Below are 17,110 nucleotides of genomic sequence, written 5' to 3' on the forward strand. Positions count from 1 at the left end.
ACAACATTAGCTGATTTCCCCTTGCATCTACATCAGTTTGATCCCCATAAACCGGTTCACCACAAGGCGCTATACCTACCCAACAATGCTGCATAATGAGTAGCCTTCTGGTATTTAGTCATGGTCTTAGTTCCCTCTTGAGGTTTTCCAGAGCAACCAAATAGCAGCACTGTACCAGCCAATTCCACCTCAGAGTCAGTGTAAGACATTAGATTGTCATTTGGGGTGGATGACTACCCACATCAAGGAATAATCACAACACTTGTCAGGATGAACCCTCAAAGTCACTAAATCAACCTGAGCCCAACCCCTAGTCACTATGGCAGAGAGCAGACAGGCTTAAACTTAGGGCAATGTGCAAAGTATTTATGCAGTGATAAAACAGTAATAAAGTTGAAATTTAATACAATAAAAATCCCACACTGAGTTAGAAAAATAGAGCAATAAATCCAATAAAGGGAACCAGAGAGTAGTATAGGTTGTATACTACTCGTCACCATGTATTTTTTGACAGGTGGCCACGCCCCTTTGACCACGCCCCTTTGGTCCGTGTGTCTATATTGGACGCGTTCCAAGTCTGATTTTAATCGGGGTTTTAATCGGTCCTTATAACGTATTGATAAGATTATAGCATTTTATTGTTTTATAGGTCGTTATTTTGTGAATCATGGCTTATAAAATGATACGGCGATGAAATCAAAAAGCGTATAAAACGATAAGTTAGGATTTGTGAATCAAGGCTTATAAAATGATACGGCGATGAAATCATAAAGCGTGTAAAACAACCAGGCATGCCCGGGCATGTCTTGCTTTAGGCATGTTTATGGGGGACTCAGTACGTATAAATCGACCAGGCATGCCCGGGCATGTCTTGCTTTAGGCGTGTTTATGGGGGCTCAGTAATCGGATATATGGGGTGCAGCTACGAATTAAAATGATATTTTATACATTTCCCATCATCACATTATTGAAAAGAATAATAACGCGTTTTAGAACAAATTGCTTTTATTAAATGTAAAATGAAAGCTCGGAGAAGTTTTATTTTGGGTCAATATTTACAATTTAATTGAAACCATTTTTTACATAACAGAAAATCACATTTTATGTAATTACAGTTTCATTATATGGAATTACATATACTGACAGCATTTAGTGACAATAGAAAAAAAAAAGAAAATCAAGCTTATAGTTGAATAATGAGGTAGAGGTAGTTATCAAATATAATATGCACCATTGCATATAAATCACAGTATCAACAGCACACATAAAATCTGCGGAAGTTACATTAAAAAAGGAATCACAGCATATTTTTGGTACCCGGTAATAATCACAGATAGCTATAAAACATTTGTAAAGTATAGAAAACACATAGTCAAGCTTATAGTTGAATAGTGAGGTAGCGGTAGTTCTCAAATACATTATAAACCAAGAATGTAGAGTAAATGAAAACATGATGATCTTCGCGATTGCTACTATTATGTATGTGTGTTTTTCCGTTGCAGGAAAGTGTGTTTCGACACATGGTTGAGATCGGCGTGCGACCGAGCGTTAGATGCCTGGAAGACGCTTTTTATTTTCTGATCAGAGCAAAGATGGCGTACCCCAAACCAGTGTTTCGCCCGACCGCGCTATGTCGTAACAAGCGATGTGAAATCATCGAAGAGCTTGAAAAAGAACTGGGTCAGAAACCTAGAGGCTTTTACGACGTTGAAAAGAGCAAAATCTTCTTGGGCGCTGACGACGTGCTCGAAGATTGCATCGACAATTATATCAGGCGGACATTTTGCACCCTAGGAACTACTCTGAATAAGAAACAGTTTTTCAATTTCATGAATACAATATCTGATTTGTTTTGTCGAGCCTTCTTGAAGGGGCGTGGGGAGGATGTAAGAAGACTGGTACCGTTCATAGCTAGCAAAATCCAAATATTGATTCTACGTCACGAGTTTTTGAGAGCATTGTGTTAAATATCTATGTTTTTATCGTTATTATCGTTTATAGCGCTGTACATTCCTATATTACCAGTTTAAATCATACACTGTTTAATTCGTGTGTTATTAAATAATCTACTATTGTAAAATAAACCGGCTTCTAGTTCTGATTATTTGATAAAGAAAAATAATAAAACAAAAGTGAATTAATAGAATAGGGGGGCGGGAGTAGGGGTTGCGGTATTTTAGTTCAAGAAGCGCTACGATGCAGAAGCTTTTCAAAAGAGTTTATTACAACCCCTCGAAAGTTGGTAGTTTTGGCGGTGTAGAAGCCTTGTACAAGGAGAGCAAAATCCACAACGACGGTGTTAAAAGAACACAGGTACGCGACTGGTTATCGGGCGAAGATGCCTACACGCTACATAAGGGGTCGAGAAAGCGCTTTCAAAGACGGCGTGTGATAGTCAGCGGCTTAAATCATCAATGGCAAGCGGACCTTCTAGACGTCCGTGAACATGCCGCGGTTAATGATGGTGTAAAATTTATATTAACGGTGATAGACGTACTGTCAAAGTATGCATTCGCCGTTGGCCTGAAGGAAAAATCGGGGAGCTCGGTCACAAAAGCCTTTGATTACATTTTCAGCAGCGGGAGAATTCCTAAAAAGTTACAAACAGATAGAGGAAAAGAGTTTGAAAACAAGACGCTAAAAGCTCTGCTGAACAAGTATGGTGTAAAACATTTTGTTACAAACAACGAAGTGAAGGCGGCGATTGTAGAAAGATTCAACAGAACTCTCAAGGCACGAATTTGGCGGTATTTTACAGCGTACAACACATTTCGTTATATAGATCGTTTACAAGATTTTATTGAAAGTTACAATCATAGCTATCATAGAACCATTAAGACGTCCCCTGTAGAAGTATCCCCGCAAAATGAGTTGAAAATTTGGAGAACTGTGTACGGGTCCGTGTTCACCAACAACCCTGTTTCAAAAAACACTCTCAAAAAAGGTGATCATGTTAGGGTATCTAGATGCAAGGGGGTATTTCAAAAGGGGTATGAGCAGACTTTTACAGATGAGATCTTTGTGATAGACAAGATTTCCAAGCATTCAGGCGTTACAGTTTTTAACTTAAAAGACTATGCTGGGGAGGAGGTCGAAGGGTGTTTTTACAAAGAAGAGCTGCAAAAAATAAAACAGGATCAAGATCGTGTGTACCGTATTGAGAACGTTTTGGCAAAGAAGGGGCACGGGGCACAAAGACAGTGCCTAGTTAAATGGCGGGGATGGCCTGATAAATTTAATAGTTGGGTCTCTGAGAGTGAATTAAAGGATATACAAAGTCTACAACAGCGGATATAGGCATTTAGGTACCGCGGAAGCGCCATGGAGGTCGGACCTTTTTATCTGACGCTCCCGAGTAACGCGTCTTTGGACACTTTCCCTAATAACAAAATTTCAAATTTTACGGTGAAACTAGCAAAACCTATTCATCTACAAGGAGATTGGGAGGTGGCCCTAACAGAAATTCAGTACCCGCACACGTGGGACACTTTTGAAACAGAGGATGTTAGATTTACGGTGGTACGCAAGAAGGAAAGCGCCCACGAACTTTCTTTCCCGCCGGGGCACTATGACAACATACGAGACATTGTAGAAGTAATGAATAAATCCATTGGTAACATATCGGAACTTGTTGACCTTAGATTAACGTATGAACCACGACTTCGAAAAGTGCAGTTGAGGAATGCTCAAGACTATGGTATTTTGGTGCGTGAAAAACTGGGGAGAGTGTTGGGGCTGACGCCTAACGTTCACCACTCTTCATCAGCGGGGAAAGCCTACACGGATGTACACGGCGGATTTTATATGATGTTTGTATACTGCGACGTGATAGAGCATCAGAGAGTGGGGGATAGCTACGTGCCTCTCCTCCGGTGCGTGGAAATCACAGGCAAGAATAATAGCATGATAAACATCATTTACACCAAAAGAGATTATGTACCGATCAGCAAAAAACATTTTCACACAATAACTTTGGAACTGAAGGACGATTTGAACACTAATATAAGATTTAAAGTGGGTAAAGTCATAGCGAAGCTTCATTTCAGGCCGCGACGTGGTGAAGTGTACTAGAATAATGATTTTACCTGAAAATTACGGCGACGCGTCGCTCTATAGGGATTACTATAGAGCACAAGCCGGCTCAGGCCTCCCGGGGTTCCACGGGGCACCTATTATGTACGGGGCGGGTGTTGGCGGTATATTCAGAAGCCTTTTCAGAAAAGCAGTACCGCTTTTAAGAAGAGGGTTCCAGTTGGTAAAACCGCACGTGAAAACCGCTGCAGCAAATATTGCCCGAGACGTCGCAGGGCACGTTTCGGGGGCGGTGATGAAAAAGTTTACCAAAACGGGTCAAGAAGGCTCAGGTTTAATCTATCTCGAAAGAGGAAGGAAGAGAAAAAGGGGTGTATCACTAAGGGGGCCGCCCGCGTTCCTTCAAAGCGTTGTGAAGCGCCGGCGACCGGCTCAAAAGAGTTCGCTTAAGACCCGGAGAAGACACGGAAAAAAACGAGTCTCTAAGGGCAACATATTTTAAATCGGACCATGGCCTCCGTCCCTTGCGGTTCCCAGGAATGCACAAAGTCAGAGTTGGACCTATTCCAAGTACCACCAACGCAAACCAGCATTGAAAGTTCTCTATATGTCGAAGTACCGCCACTTTCAGCCCTGTCAGACACAGCCCCCTTAGAGTTCTTCATAGCTCGGTCGGATGACTACCTGGACCTTTCAGCTACCCTGATTTATCTGTCGTGCAAAATTACTAACGCAGACGGATCCGATTTGGACGCCGCAGCCCGAGTGGCGTTTTCTCCATACCCCATAGCCTCACTTTTTAACCAACTGGATGTGAGCCTCGGCGACCGGCTCATCAGCCAGTCAAACAACACGTATCCATACAGGGCTTATCTCGAAACGGTACTTAATTATGGGGACCCCACTTTAAAACGCCAACTTTCTGCAGGTCTCTTCTACAGAGACACCGCTGGAGAGCACGAGGACACGACTTTAAACGGTGCTAACGCGGGATTTAAGAGCAGAGCTAGCTTTACAGCCCGAAGTCGTAAAGTGGAACTGATTGGGCAATTACACTGCGATTTATTTTTCCAAGACAAATTAATGCTTAACGGTCTAGATGTGAAGATTAAACTGATTCGAAATAAAGACACTTTTTGCTTAATGAGCGGCGACGCAGAAAATTACAAAGTGCATATCTTAGCGGCGTCACTATTTGTGAAACGTGTCAAAGTGAGCCCGGTGGTGCGTTTAGCTCACGCCGAGACTCTGTTAACCAGTAATGCCAAGTACCCCATCGAAAGAGTGGAGCTCAAAGTGTTCAGCATCCCAGCCGGTGCGCTACTATCGAATACTGAGAATATTTTTTTCGGATTTTTGCCAAGAACTGTAATAGTAGCGCTGGTCGATAACGCAGCATTTAGCGGTGAATATGGCAGAAACCCCTTTAATTTCAAGCATTATAATATATCTCACAGCAGCCTCTCCGTAGACGGCCAAGCTATACCGGCAAAACCATACACGCCGTCATTTGGAACTGGGGGTGTGGCTAGAGAATATTTGGGTGTGCTGCAAGTTGCTGGGAAGTACGCATCAGACCGACCCTTCTTTGTGGATCGTGTAGAGTATTCGAAAGGCTATTCTATGCTGGCTTTCGATCTATGCCCTGACAACGACGTGGGTGGCGGCCATTTTTCGATACAAAAATCAGGCAATGTACGTCTGGAGCTCCGTTTTAGCGCCGCTCTACCGTCTACTATAAACCTTCTGATTTACGCTGTCTTTCAGAATGTTATACAGATTAACCATAGGCGAGAGGTGCTAATCGACTATATGTGATGAATACGTGGCAACTGGAACGTTTTCTCGCCAAAGACGAGACGGCAAAACATTCATTTTTAGGTGTATTCGCAGCTGACACTCTACCAATGTATCTGGGTAATCGCCAGCGACCGCTTCATTTAATAGTCAATACAGACGGTAAAGATCAAAGGGGTCGACACTGGTTAGCAATATTTCTAACAGAAAAGGACTCTGAGTTTTTTGACTCCTATGGCGTGCCACCAAACAGTTATCTGTACCCCAATACCATATGGCAATTTTTAAAAAGAAACACTTCAGGCCTAATAACATTTCATGAAAACCAGATTCAGGATGATGTATCATTTACCTGCGGGGCACATTGTTTGTTTTATTTATTTCATAGATGCCGTGGTGTAGACTTTGAAAGCATTTTAAAAATGTATTCAGCTGATTTGAAGGCAAATGATGCTCTAGTAACAAGGTTTGTGTTGAGGCAATTACGCAGATTGAAAAGAGGCCGTGTAAATAACAGACCGATGCAAAATTGTATTTCATTCACTGATAATATACATGTTTACAGTGTTTATGATAACTAGCAGACATCCACAAGGTCTATTTTACGCTCTCATTGGACTTTTAAAATCATATTTGTACCGAACATTTTTACTCTGTGATATAAAATGTATCTAAATAAATTGCATGAAAAAAGCCCTTAACTTTACGTGTCGGTCTGACTTTTTTCAGCACCTAGATGCCACGTTAATGCACCGTGGTTTATATTCATCCTGAAATGCTTAGACAGGCTATTGTCCACATATGGTGCCTGGTGTGCTGTCGAGGTTTGCAAAAAATATGAATAAAAAAAGGGGGGCCTAACTTTACGTGTCGGTCTGACTTTTTTCAGCACCTAGCTGCCACGTTAATGCACCGCTGTTTATATTCATCCTGAAATGCTTAGACAGGCTATTGTCCGCATATGGTGCCTAGTGTGCTGTCGAGGTTTGCAAAAAATATGGATAAAATAAGGGGGGCCTAACTTTACGTGGCGGTCTGACTTTTTTCAGCACCTTGCTGCCACGTTAATGCACAGCTGTTTATATTCAACCTGAAATGCTTAGTGGATTATACCGTTTAATTCTCGACACACGAAGACATACGTGGTATTGTGAGTTGTGGCGGGAAACTGTCGGGTTTTGGGTATAAAAACGTGAGGTCTGCAAGAACATTCAGGCTGGAGCTCTCAGGAAAGCTACGACGCTCCAACCAACGGCGCTGGTGACACCTTCATTCTCCCACCACATCGGGCGCTTGAAAAGCTGAAGCCCCTGAAAGATTTCACCACCTGATGACTGAGCACCGTTTCCATTTATGAACATGTCTGAGGACCAAGAATTGTTGGTAAGAAGATTGTTTTATGTTTTTTATATAATCCTCTAGCTCTTTTTGAAGTTGCGCTTCTATTAGCGTCATCTCTCAAAGGTTAAATGCTTTTTTATCAGGGATGTAAGCTTTTTTTCCGGCTCAGACTGTCACACTAAGACGAATTAGACCGAAGTCCCGGGCAATGTTCTAACATGTGGTTCTAATTAAGTCTTTCGCTCCTCTGTCAAAAGGTTTTAAGCAATAGATAAAATTAGGTGAAACTCGGGGTGTTTTGAATTAACTGTAACTGCTAGTCAGGAACCGTGAAAGATGCATAAAAAAACAAAAAGTGTGTGTGTGTGTGTGTGTGTGTTTGCGTTTTTTTTTTTTTTTGTTTTGCCGGACCCCGTCTGAAATGCTCTAGCATGTGGTTCTAATTCAGTTTTTCACGTCGTCGTCAAAAGACTTTTAGTACTGTTACAGCAGCTGGCATTTTAAGCAATAGGAAATATGACATGACTCTCGGTGTGTTTAGATTTTGCACATGCTCTTACCTCAAAGACTATCTGCTCATTGATCCGTGTTTTTAAGTCAAGGACTAGTCCGCCTCCTTGCTTTACAGATCATGATTTAATAACGCCCGAGGTCTTAAATAATGTCACTATATAGCCTGGGGCCAGCGAGCCGGGGTTGAGCTGCGGCTTGAAAAGCAGCTAATTTGACAACTAAGGTCTGGGTCTATTTCTGCGGTCGTGTGTGTGTGTGTGTGTGTGTGTGTGTGTGTGTGTGTACTTTTGTTTGCATGAGCTTGTAAATACGTATAGCGGTGCTTTCAAGTAATTTAATTTAAACCGATATAGGAAATGTGTTACAGCTGTTTGCATTTTTGTCTTCGCAGGAAGTGGCCGAGGCGGCAGACGCACTTTTATTCGACACTGCGCTTGAAGGCCCTAATCCTATCGCAGCCAGTCAAATTTGCGGCTTCAGCGCGCATGCTGGTAAGAATTAATTCTCTTTTCTACTGGTAGTATGTTCTACCATAGACCATGCTGATGTGCGCGTGCTTGTGCGTGTGTGTGTGTGTGTGTGTGTGTGTGTGTGTGTGTGTGTGTGTGTGTGTGTGTGTGTGTGTGTGTGTGTGTGTGTGTGTGTGTGTGTGTGTGTGTGCTTGCGCTGCCACTCTCAGTCTAGTTGTAGCACTGATGACTATTGAGGACTCTTCCGACTGTTCATTGCTTGAATTAAAATTGTGTTTTTTGCTCTTACTTAGATAAAACTGATGATGCAATCTCCATCCAACACGTGCAGCAATCAAATACACAACAACCGGTTGTACAAAGGAGTTCAAGGTTGCCGCCTGACGATCTGAAAAGCAAAGGTCAGAAGCGTAAAGAAGCGAGGCGGCGAGGGCCACCACAAACATTGCAGGGTGGTTTTGGGGGGAGTACTGTTGGGGGGCCTGCATTGCATGAGTTTCCACCGGTGTCTGTAAATGGTGGCGGTTTGAGAAAGAGACACTCTGGCTGTAAAGAAAAGGGTGATCAAAAGCGCAATAGGAAAGCGAATGCTAATGATAACAATTCTGCTACTCTACAGACCTTCCAGGTTTCGAATTCAAACACGCCTACCCCTGGTTGCGTTCTCCCCAGCCGAAATTCAGAACAGATTCTAGGTGTCACAACGCACCCTTGCAGCGATACTCCGGTATTAGTGCACCCCCCACCTACTCCTACCCCCAAGTCTCACTCTCAACCATCAAAGAACTTGCATGCGCAACCAGCAAACGCCATTATTCCCCCCGATGAACAAGAAATAATTTCGCTGCTTGACGATGATGACTGTTGGGGGGAAAACGCGAATGTACCCGTTCAACAAAACAGATCAAAAGCAGGGCCAGCTGTACACAGCGAATGCTCCAAGAACCCACGCTCACAAGGGGGGTGTCACACAGATGTTACAATAGGAGGAGGACCCGCCATCACCAGTCCCCCAGTAAGGTTCGCACCAGGTGCTATTCACCATAATTTAAAGACTGAAATTGCCCACAGTGCTGCAGCAAACGGGGCGTCCGCAGCGGCGCTACAAGCTCCTAGACATAACCCCACACCACCCCTAAACATTACCGCAGTAACATCAGCATGCCACGATATTTTACCTTTAATAACAAACCTTAGGGGAAGCACTCTTAACACAGCATCTATCTGCGAAGCTATTATTTTTGCTTTAAGTAATCGTGATACAGTAGCTCAGATACAAGCCATTGAACGCATCAAAGCTGGCATCGTACGTATACAGCAAAATTTAGAGAAATCACTTTCAGCTGCTTTAGTAACTGCTCAAAATCAGCTCGAGACCTCTGTCTCCTCGCGCGCCATAGATGATGTCCTAAGTGTCAAAAAACCACTTAACGTTGAGATAAAGACACCACTTGACCCCCGCAGTGGGGCTGCTGCTGCTGCTGTTAAAGCTTCACTTCCCAGCGACGCGGCTGTACTTCAGGCAATTTACGCCATTTTTCCCCTAATAAATACCCTAGAAGGATTAGGCTTGAACTCTGCACCCGTCAGTTCATCCGTTTTTAATGTTCTACGTGTACAGGAAGCTTCCGGACATATCGGCGGCATAACAGATGTCAAACTAGCAGTAGAGGACGTGATCCAAAATACTCAGACTTCGCTCGCATCTATTTTAGCAGATGCCCAAGCCAACCTTGATTCCTTGAGTCTCGACTCGGGAAACTGATAATGACCCCCAAAGAGCATAGGTCGCCGAGAAGGTCTGAAACTACAGTCGCCAAACGTAAAGAGAAATGGTTAGCCGCTAAAGTAGTCAGAAATCGGTTAGCCAAAAACCTAAAAAGAGCCAAAAACCATTTGAGAAATATACGCCGTAATATTCAAAGCAACAATGGGTATTTACCACCGAGCCCCACGCAGTTAGAGCAAACACCTCAGAGAACGGCTGTCGCTTGCGATAATTCTAGCATCAGTAACAACCCTGCGCCGGTGTTTTTAGAAAGCGTGCGACAATATCAAAGAGTTATCAAAAAATTTAGAGCTATAGAATTTTATGAAGAATTTCGTTTTGTCAATCTTCATCTCATAGATTCTATTAGACTGGCCCTAGAAGCGGTTATTAACTCTATCCAACTGCTGCTGGACCAAATGGCCCCAGACATAGGCCCCAACGATTATGTACAAATTCGCCTGAGCGGCGGTGGTCTGGCTAACTCTTTTTACACTCGCAGGCTACCGCATCACGACCTAGATGCCTCAGATTTCTTAAACAAAATTGTTGACATGATGAATAGCAATGCAGAGATTCTGGGGTCACAAAGTTTAACACTTGTTGTGACTGTGATAAAAAGTAGGGGCGGCGGTGCCAGACGGGCTCTAAATTCTGTATTGTTTACTAAGATCATTCAAAAGAAACGTCGATGGTTGATTGATTTGAACAACACAGCTGGAAATTTGTGCCTGGCGGGGTGTTTGGCAGGGTTATTGGCTCACGGTCAATCTACGGATAGAACGTTGACAGAGCAGGCACAGTTAATGCACGATGCCCTAAACATCCCCCCAGATACGGATGTCTCTTTGCAAGACATAGAAGCATTTGAAAATTACTTGGGTGTGACGATTAAAGTATTATATCACGAAGGCGGCTGGCGTTATTTCACCAGCGGTACCGCCAACAAATCTAAAATTCTGTTTGTTCTTTTACATGAAAGCCATTTTTACGGTGTGAAAGATATAAAAAAATTCCTCGGCGCTAGGTATTACTGCGAATATTGCCATTCGGCCTATACCCACAAATACAATCACTCGTGCGCAGACTTCTGCAAAGCGTGCGTTACGAACGATTGCCATGACATTGCCAACGATCTCCAAAGGTGTCCGCGGTGTCGACTGTTTTGTCGTTCTTCGGAGTGTTTAGAGCGTCATCGTGCTTTAGCCGTGGCGGGGGAGGTGAGCTGTCTCAGCAAAAAGTTGTGTGATTCGTGCGGTCTCTACGGCCCCGAAAGTCATGAATGCGAAGGCCTTGAATGCGGTGTCTGTAAAGCCCGGGTGTTTTCATTTGATTCACATCTCTGCTTTATGAGCAGACTCAAACCGCCGACCAAAACAAATGATTATATATTCTACGATATGGAGTGCCGTCAGGAAAATATCATTCACGAGCCAAATTATATTTTTGCCAGACATATTAATGGTGAGCCTACTTGGGAGTTTTCAGGTCCTACATGCGTCAATGATTTTATCAACACATTCATTACACCCCGATTTCAAAACTATAGTTTTCTCGCACATTTCTCTAAAGGATATGACTGTTATTTTGTAGTGAAAGCTCTAGTGCTTGAAAAGGTGGCAATGTCACTGATCACTCAGGGAGGAAAGCTCGTGTGCGTTACAACCAAAGTACTCAATATCAGGTTTATAGACTCTATAAACTTTTTGCCCATGAAACTCAGTAAACTTCCACAGGCAATGGGTTTCCAAGAGTCTAAAGGGTATTTCCCGCATTACTTTAACACTTTGCAGAACCAAAAATACGTTGGTGCTATGCCCTCAGCAGAATTTTACGGTGTAAACTATATGTCACCCTCTGAGAAAACAGAATTTGTGTCCTGGTATGAATCGAACAAAGATCGGGAGTTTGATTTCCAGAAGGAGCTGTCTCATTACTGCCAACAAGATGTGAACATTTTAAGAGAGGCGTGTATCCGCTTTAGAGAAGGCGTCATTGCCATGTCTAGCAAGCAAATCTTGGTGAACCCGGGTCAGGCCAATGAGTATGCCTATGTTGACTTCATCGACCCCTTTCAGTACATCACTTTAGCTTCAGTCTGCTTGGCGATGTTCAGATTTTGTTTTTTAAAACCTTACACATTAGCGTTGCTACCTCGTGATAATTATCACAGACAGCAAAAGAGATTCTCAACACCCGCTATTCAATGGTTGATGTATTTGGAATACAGTGAAAAAATCACCATCCGTCACGCTTTGAGGGGCGGGGAGCTTAAAATTGGGTCCTATTTTTTAGATGGTTATGCCAATATTGACGGGGTCCCTACTGCCTTTGAATTTAATGGTTGCTTTTTTCACGGCTGTCCAATTTGTTACGCCGGAAACGATTTTAACAAGATGACCGGTTGTACATATGGTCAGTTGCTTAACCGCACAACTATTAAACAGGAGTTTTTAAAAAGACGCGGCTTCAACGTCAGAAGTATTTGGGAACACGCGTGGCGTGAGCAGTTAACATGTAATCTAGATCTGCAGACTTTTATCAAGGATCGTGACTTACCCGAGCCCTTGAAACCGCGTGATTCTCTCTACGGAGGACGAACCAACGCCGTTACTCTTTATCGAAAGGCCTCTGGTGATGAAAAGATTTTTTACTATGATTTTACCAGCTTATACCCCTTTGTTAACAAGACAAAAGTCTACCCTGTGGGACATCCTAAGATCCTTTATAAAGATTTTGGAGCCCCTCAAATGTATTTCGGTCTAATCAGATGTAGAATTCGTCCGCCTAGAGGACTTTTTTTCCCGGTGCTTCCTTACAGATTCGAGGGAAAACTATTATTTACCCTGTGCCGCTCCTGCACAGAAGCCAGACAGACCTTCCGGTGTGATCACTCTGATGACGAACGTGCTCTGACCGGCACCTGGTGCACTGTAGAAGTGAATGTAGCTCTGAAAAAAGGCTATGTGATAGATCGCATTTATGAGATATGGCATTTTGAAAATGTTTCTAGTGATCTGTTTACCGACTACATCAACTTGCACCTTAGAGACAAGCAAGAAGCTTCGGGTTACCCCCAGTGGTGTAGTGATAATGCCGAGAAACAGAAGTACCGGAGGGAATATTTTCAGAAAGAGGGTATTCGATTGCGCTCTAATAAAATCCATGTGAACCCCACTAAAAGACAGATTGCTAAACTGTTTCTCAACTCTCTATGGGGAAAACTGGGGCAGAGAGAAGACCGCTCAGAAACTACTCTAGTGACAGAGCCGGATGAATTTGATCAGTACTTTTTTACTTCCTACTGCGAGGTGTCATCTTGCGAGTTCATAGATGATGATACCGCTTGTGTGTGTTGGCGGTATACCAAAGAACATTACCCGCCTTCATGCAACGCTAACATATTTATTGCCAGTTTCACCACCGCTTATGCTAGATTGGAGTTGTACAAGCTCCTGGAGTTGCTTCAAGACCGCTGTCTTTACCACGACACAGACTCTGTGATTTTTGTGAGCAAAAAGGGCGATGTTAACCCTCCGGTGGGTGACTATCTGGGGGAACTCACTAGCGAAACACCTCCCGATGAACACATCACAGAGTTTGTTTCAGCCGGCCCCAAAACCTACGGTTACCGCTTATCAGGCGGTAAAATCTGCTTGAAGGTGAAGGGGATCACCCTCAATGTTCAGAACCGCGAAAAAGTAAATTTTCAAAACTTAAAAGAGCTGGTCACTCAATATGCCAAGCACGCCGAAAGAGGTGAATGTGTTCCAGAAGATGAAAGCTTAGTAGTGCAGCACCCCTGCATTGTGAGAATTAAAAAACGTTGGGATATTGAGACACGCCCGCTTCGCAAAACGTTGAGGGTTGTATATGATAAGCGCGTTCTTAAAGAGGACTATAAAACCCTGCCCTACGGCTTTTAAGAGTTATGCAGCCTCTGTGTAAACACGGGGCTAGCGAGAAAAAGGACTTTCCGCTTTTGGTGTGTATAGTTTATTAGAGGTTGTTTAAAGTATGGATATTAGATTGCAACATCCGTTCTCATGCATCCTCGCAGGTCCTTCCAATTCTGGTAAAAGTTACTTTGTAAAAAAACTTTTGGAAAATGCGCATCAAATGCTGACCCAGCCACCCACCAACGTAGTGTGGGCCTATTCCTGTTGGCAGCGGCTCTATCAAGAACTCGCGCTAAAGCTTCCACACCTCAAATTTGTCGAGGGGCTCCCCGCCGCCTTAAATGATGACATTTTATTTCCACCCTCTAGTGTTAATATGTTAATTGTAGATGATCTAATGGCCTCTGCTTGTGACAGCGGTGAAATTGAAAAAGCTTTTACTCAGTATGTTCACCATCGTAATCTTAGCATTTTATACATTGTGCAAAACGTCTTCTGCCAAGGTAAGAGCTCACGAACCATCGCTCTGAACACCAAGTACATGGTGCTTTTCAAAAACCCCCGAGACAAGCTTCAAATAACGACTCTAGCCAGACAGATGTACCCGGGTCGCTCTAGTTTCTTTCTAGAAGCCTTTGAGGACGCCACTCAGAGCCCCTATGGGTATCTTTTTGTAGATTTAAACGCCGGCACGCCGGAGGATTACAGATTAAGGACCGGGCTTTTCCCACCGGATCTTCCTGTTGCTTATACTCTAAAAAAGTCCTACCCGGCTATAAAAAGAAGATAAATAAAAAGCAGCGCTCCAGTTTAGAGCTCCAACACACTCATGACCATGTCCAGCCGGATAGCGCGCAATCTAGCTCTTTTAAGACTGTTGGTTTCATCATCCCCACAACAAAGGAAAGCTCTTCTATGCTCCGCGTCTGACGATTTAGTAGCAGCGATATCGGAGATAGCCCTAAATACCTTGAAGGGCAATGTCCCTTTGAGTCCTCAACAGATCCGAGTGCTTAAAAAGAAAAGTAATCTTGTTAAAAAACTGAGCAATAAGAGGATCTCTATTAAAACAAAAAAAAGTCTTGTCAAGCAGTCTGGGGGCTTCATAGGATCGCTGCTAGGCATTGCTATCCCGCTTCTCTCGGGCCTGCTGCGCCGCCGGTGATGGCTCACATTGAAAAAATGTATCTCGTTCCTAAACATCAGCTAGACAGAATGCGGAGTCCCCCAAGCGCCGATACCGACATTAGAAAATCAGCCACGGATCTGTTGGACGCTGAGATGCGCGAAATTCTTCATCGTAGTGATTTACCGGTGCACGAGAAAGCTAAGCTTTATACCGCTATCCTTCAAAAGTATCTGAACTTTGTCCATCATGGTAAAATGGAAAAAGAGGGCCTGACTTTATTCATGCCTGAAAGTCAAGAGCCACCCGTTTCACCGGTCAGAGAGCCAGAATCACACGCCTTTAATCTAGTTAATGAAATCCTTGACAACGTTAACCCCCGGCACAAAAAGAAAGCAGAATTACTTCTTAATAAAATTCATCAAAATAAAGACATCGCTTTCTGGAATGATAAGGGGGAACTTCTTTATAAAGGTAATGTTATACGTGGTTCAAACCTGCATGATTTGATCAGAGGCGCCACCCAAACACACTCTTTTGCAAATAATAAAGCGCCTGTCGGTTGGGATGCCTTCATGCAGAGCCTAGCAGAACTGAACATTCCGACATCGGTGCTAGGAAATGGTGGTCATCGTATCCACTTAGAAGATTTAAAGAACAACGCCGTTGCACCATTTGTTATCCCTTCTCCCCCCGCATCACCATTTTCACTGACCCCTCGAAGAGCACCGACGCTTGCCCTCCGTGATACCGCTGACAATGCTCACGAACCCGTAACAACACACGGCCAAGCACTCCCGCCAAAAAAAAGAAAACACTTCGCGAGATTGCCATGGTTGTCTGTTTAGCACCCGTGACTTATAATAGAGACCTATGCTTTTTACTGGGTAACTAAATATTTTTTTATGTAAATACCTCATCTGTATCACAACATATAGTTTTTGTATAATTTTATGCCCGGTGGCCATACTGCGTATTACTGGTTGATGTTAATACGCTATGGTTTCTTGATTTTTATGTACATCATTTTGTTTTCAGTGTTGATACTGTGATTTATATGCCAAGGTGCATAATGTATTTGCTAACTACGGCTACCTCATTATTCAACTATAAGCTTAAATATGTGAATTCTATATTTATATATGTATTATCGCTATCCGTGATTATTATAAGTTAACAACGATAAGCTGTGATTCCTCTTTTAAAAAATTTATGTAACTTCCGCATATTTGATGTCTGCTGTTGATACTGTGATTCATATGTCTTGGTTTATAATGTATTTGAGAACTACCGCTACCTCACTATTCAACTATAAGCTTGACTATGTGTTTTCTATACTTTACAAATGTTTTATAGCTATCTGTGATTATTACCGGGTACCAAAAATATGCTGTGATTCCTTTTTTAATGTAACTTCCGCAGATTTTATGTGTGCTGTTGATACTGTGATTTATATGCAATGGTGCATATTATATTTGATAACTACCTCTACCTCATTATTCAACTATAAGCTTGATTTTCTTTTTTTTTTCTATTGTCACTAAATGCTGTCAGTATATGTAATTCCATATAATGAAACTGTAATTACATAAAATGTGATTTTCTGTTATGTAAAAAATGGTTTCAATTAAATTGTAAATATTGACCCAAAATAAAACTTCTCCGAGCTTTCATTTTACATTTAATAAAAGCAATTTGTTCTAAAACGCGTTATTATTCTTTTCAATAATGTGATGATGGGAAATGTATAAAATATCATTTTAATTCGTAGCTGCACCCCATATATCCGATTACTGAGCCCCCATAAACACGCCTAAAGCAAGACATGCCCGGGCATGCCTGGTCGATTTATACGTACTGAGTCCCCCATAAACATGCCTAAAGCAAGACATGCCCGGGCATGCCTGGTTGTTTTACACGCTTTATGATTTCATCGCCGTATCATTTTATAAGCCTTGATTCACAAATCCTAACTTATCGTTTTATACGCTTTTTTTTTATTTTTTTTTTTTATTTCATCGCCGTATCATTTTATAAGCCATGATTCACAAAATAACGACCTATAAAACAATAAAATGCTATAATCTTATCAATACGTTATAAGGACCGATTAAAACCCCGATTAAAATCAGACTTGGAACGCGTCCAATATAGACACACGGAC

General features: G+C 42.6%; 1 protein-coding gene across 2 annotated transcripts; it reads left to right on the top strand.

The window, feature by feature from the left end:
- The first annotated feature begins 1,450 nt into the window (after positions 1 to 1,450).
- Positions 1,451 to 9,591, top strand: LOC146834535 (uncharacterized). 2 transcript variants are annotated; one of them, XM_085601930.1, is made up of 3 exons: positions 1,451 to 7,906; positions 8,075 to 8,174; positions 8,447 to 9,591. In XM_085601930.1, exon 1 carries the CDS (start codon positions 4,543 to 4,545, stop codon positions 5,848 to 5,850), a length of 1,308 nt encoding a protein of 435 aa, XP_085458056.1. In that variant the 5' UTR covers positions 1,451 to 4,542; the 3' UTR covers positions 5,851 to 7,906; positions 8,075 to 8,174; positions 8,447 to 9,591. Both variants share the same exon structure in this region, with proteins under 2 accessions (XP_085458056.1, XP_085458057.1).
- The last annotated feature ends 7,519 nt before the right edge of the window (positions 9,592 to 17,110 follow it).

Source organism: Triturus cristatus, chromosome 4_2 (genome assembly GCF_964204655.1).
Source record: "Triturus cristatus chromosome 4_2, aTriCri1.1, whole genome shotgun sequence".
Taxonomy (NCBI): domain Eukaryota; kingdom Metazoa; phylum Chordata; class Amphibia; order Caudata; family Salamandridae; genus Triturus; species Triturus cristatus.

What these genes read in the sequence shown, in the direction of transcription:
- LOC146834535 (XM_085601930.1), top strand. Translation starts at nt 4,543, where the DNA reads ATGGCCTCCGTCCCTTGCGGTTCCCAGGAATGCACAAAGTCAGAGTTG.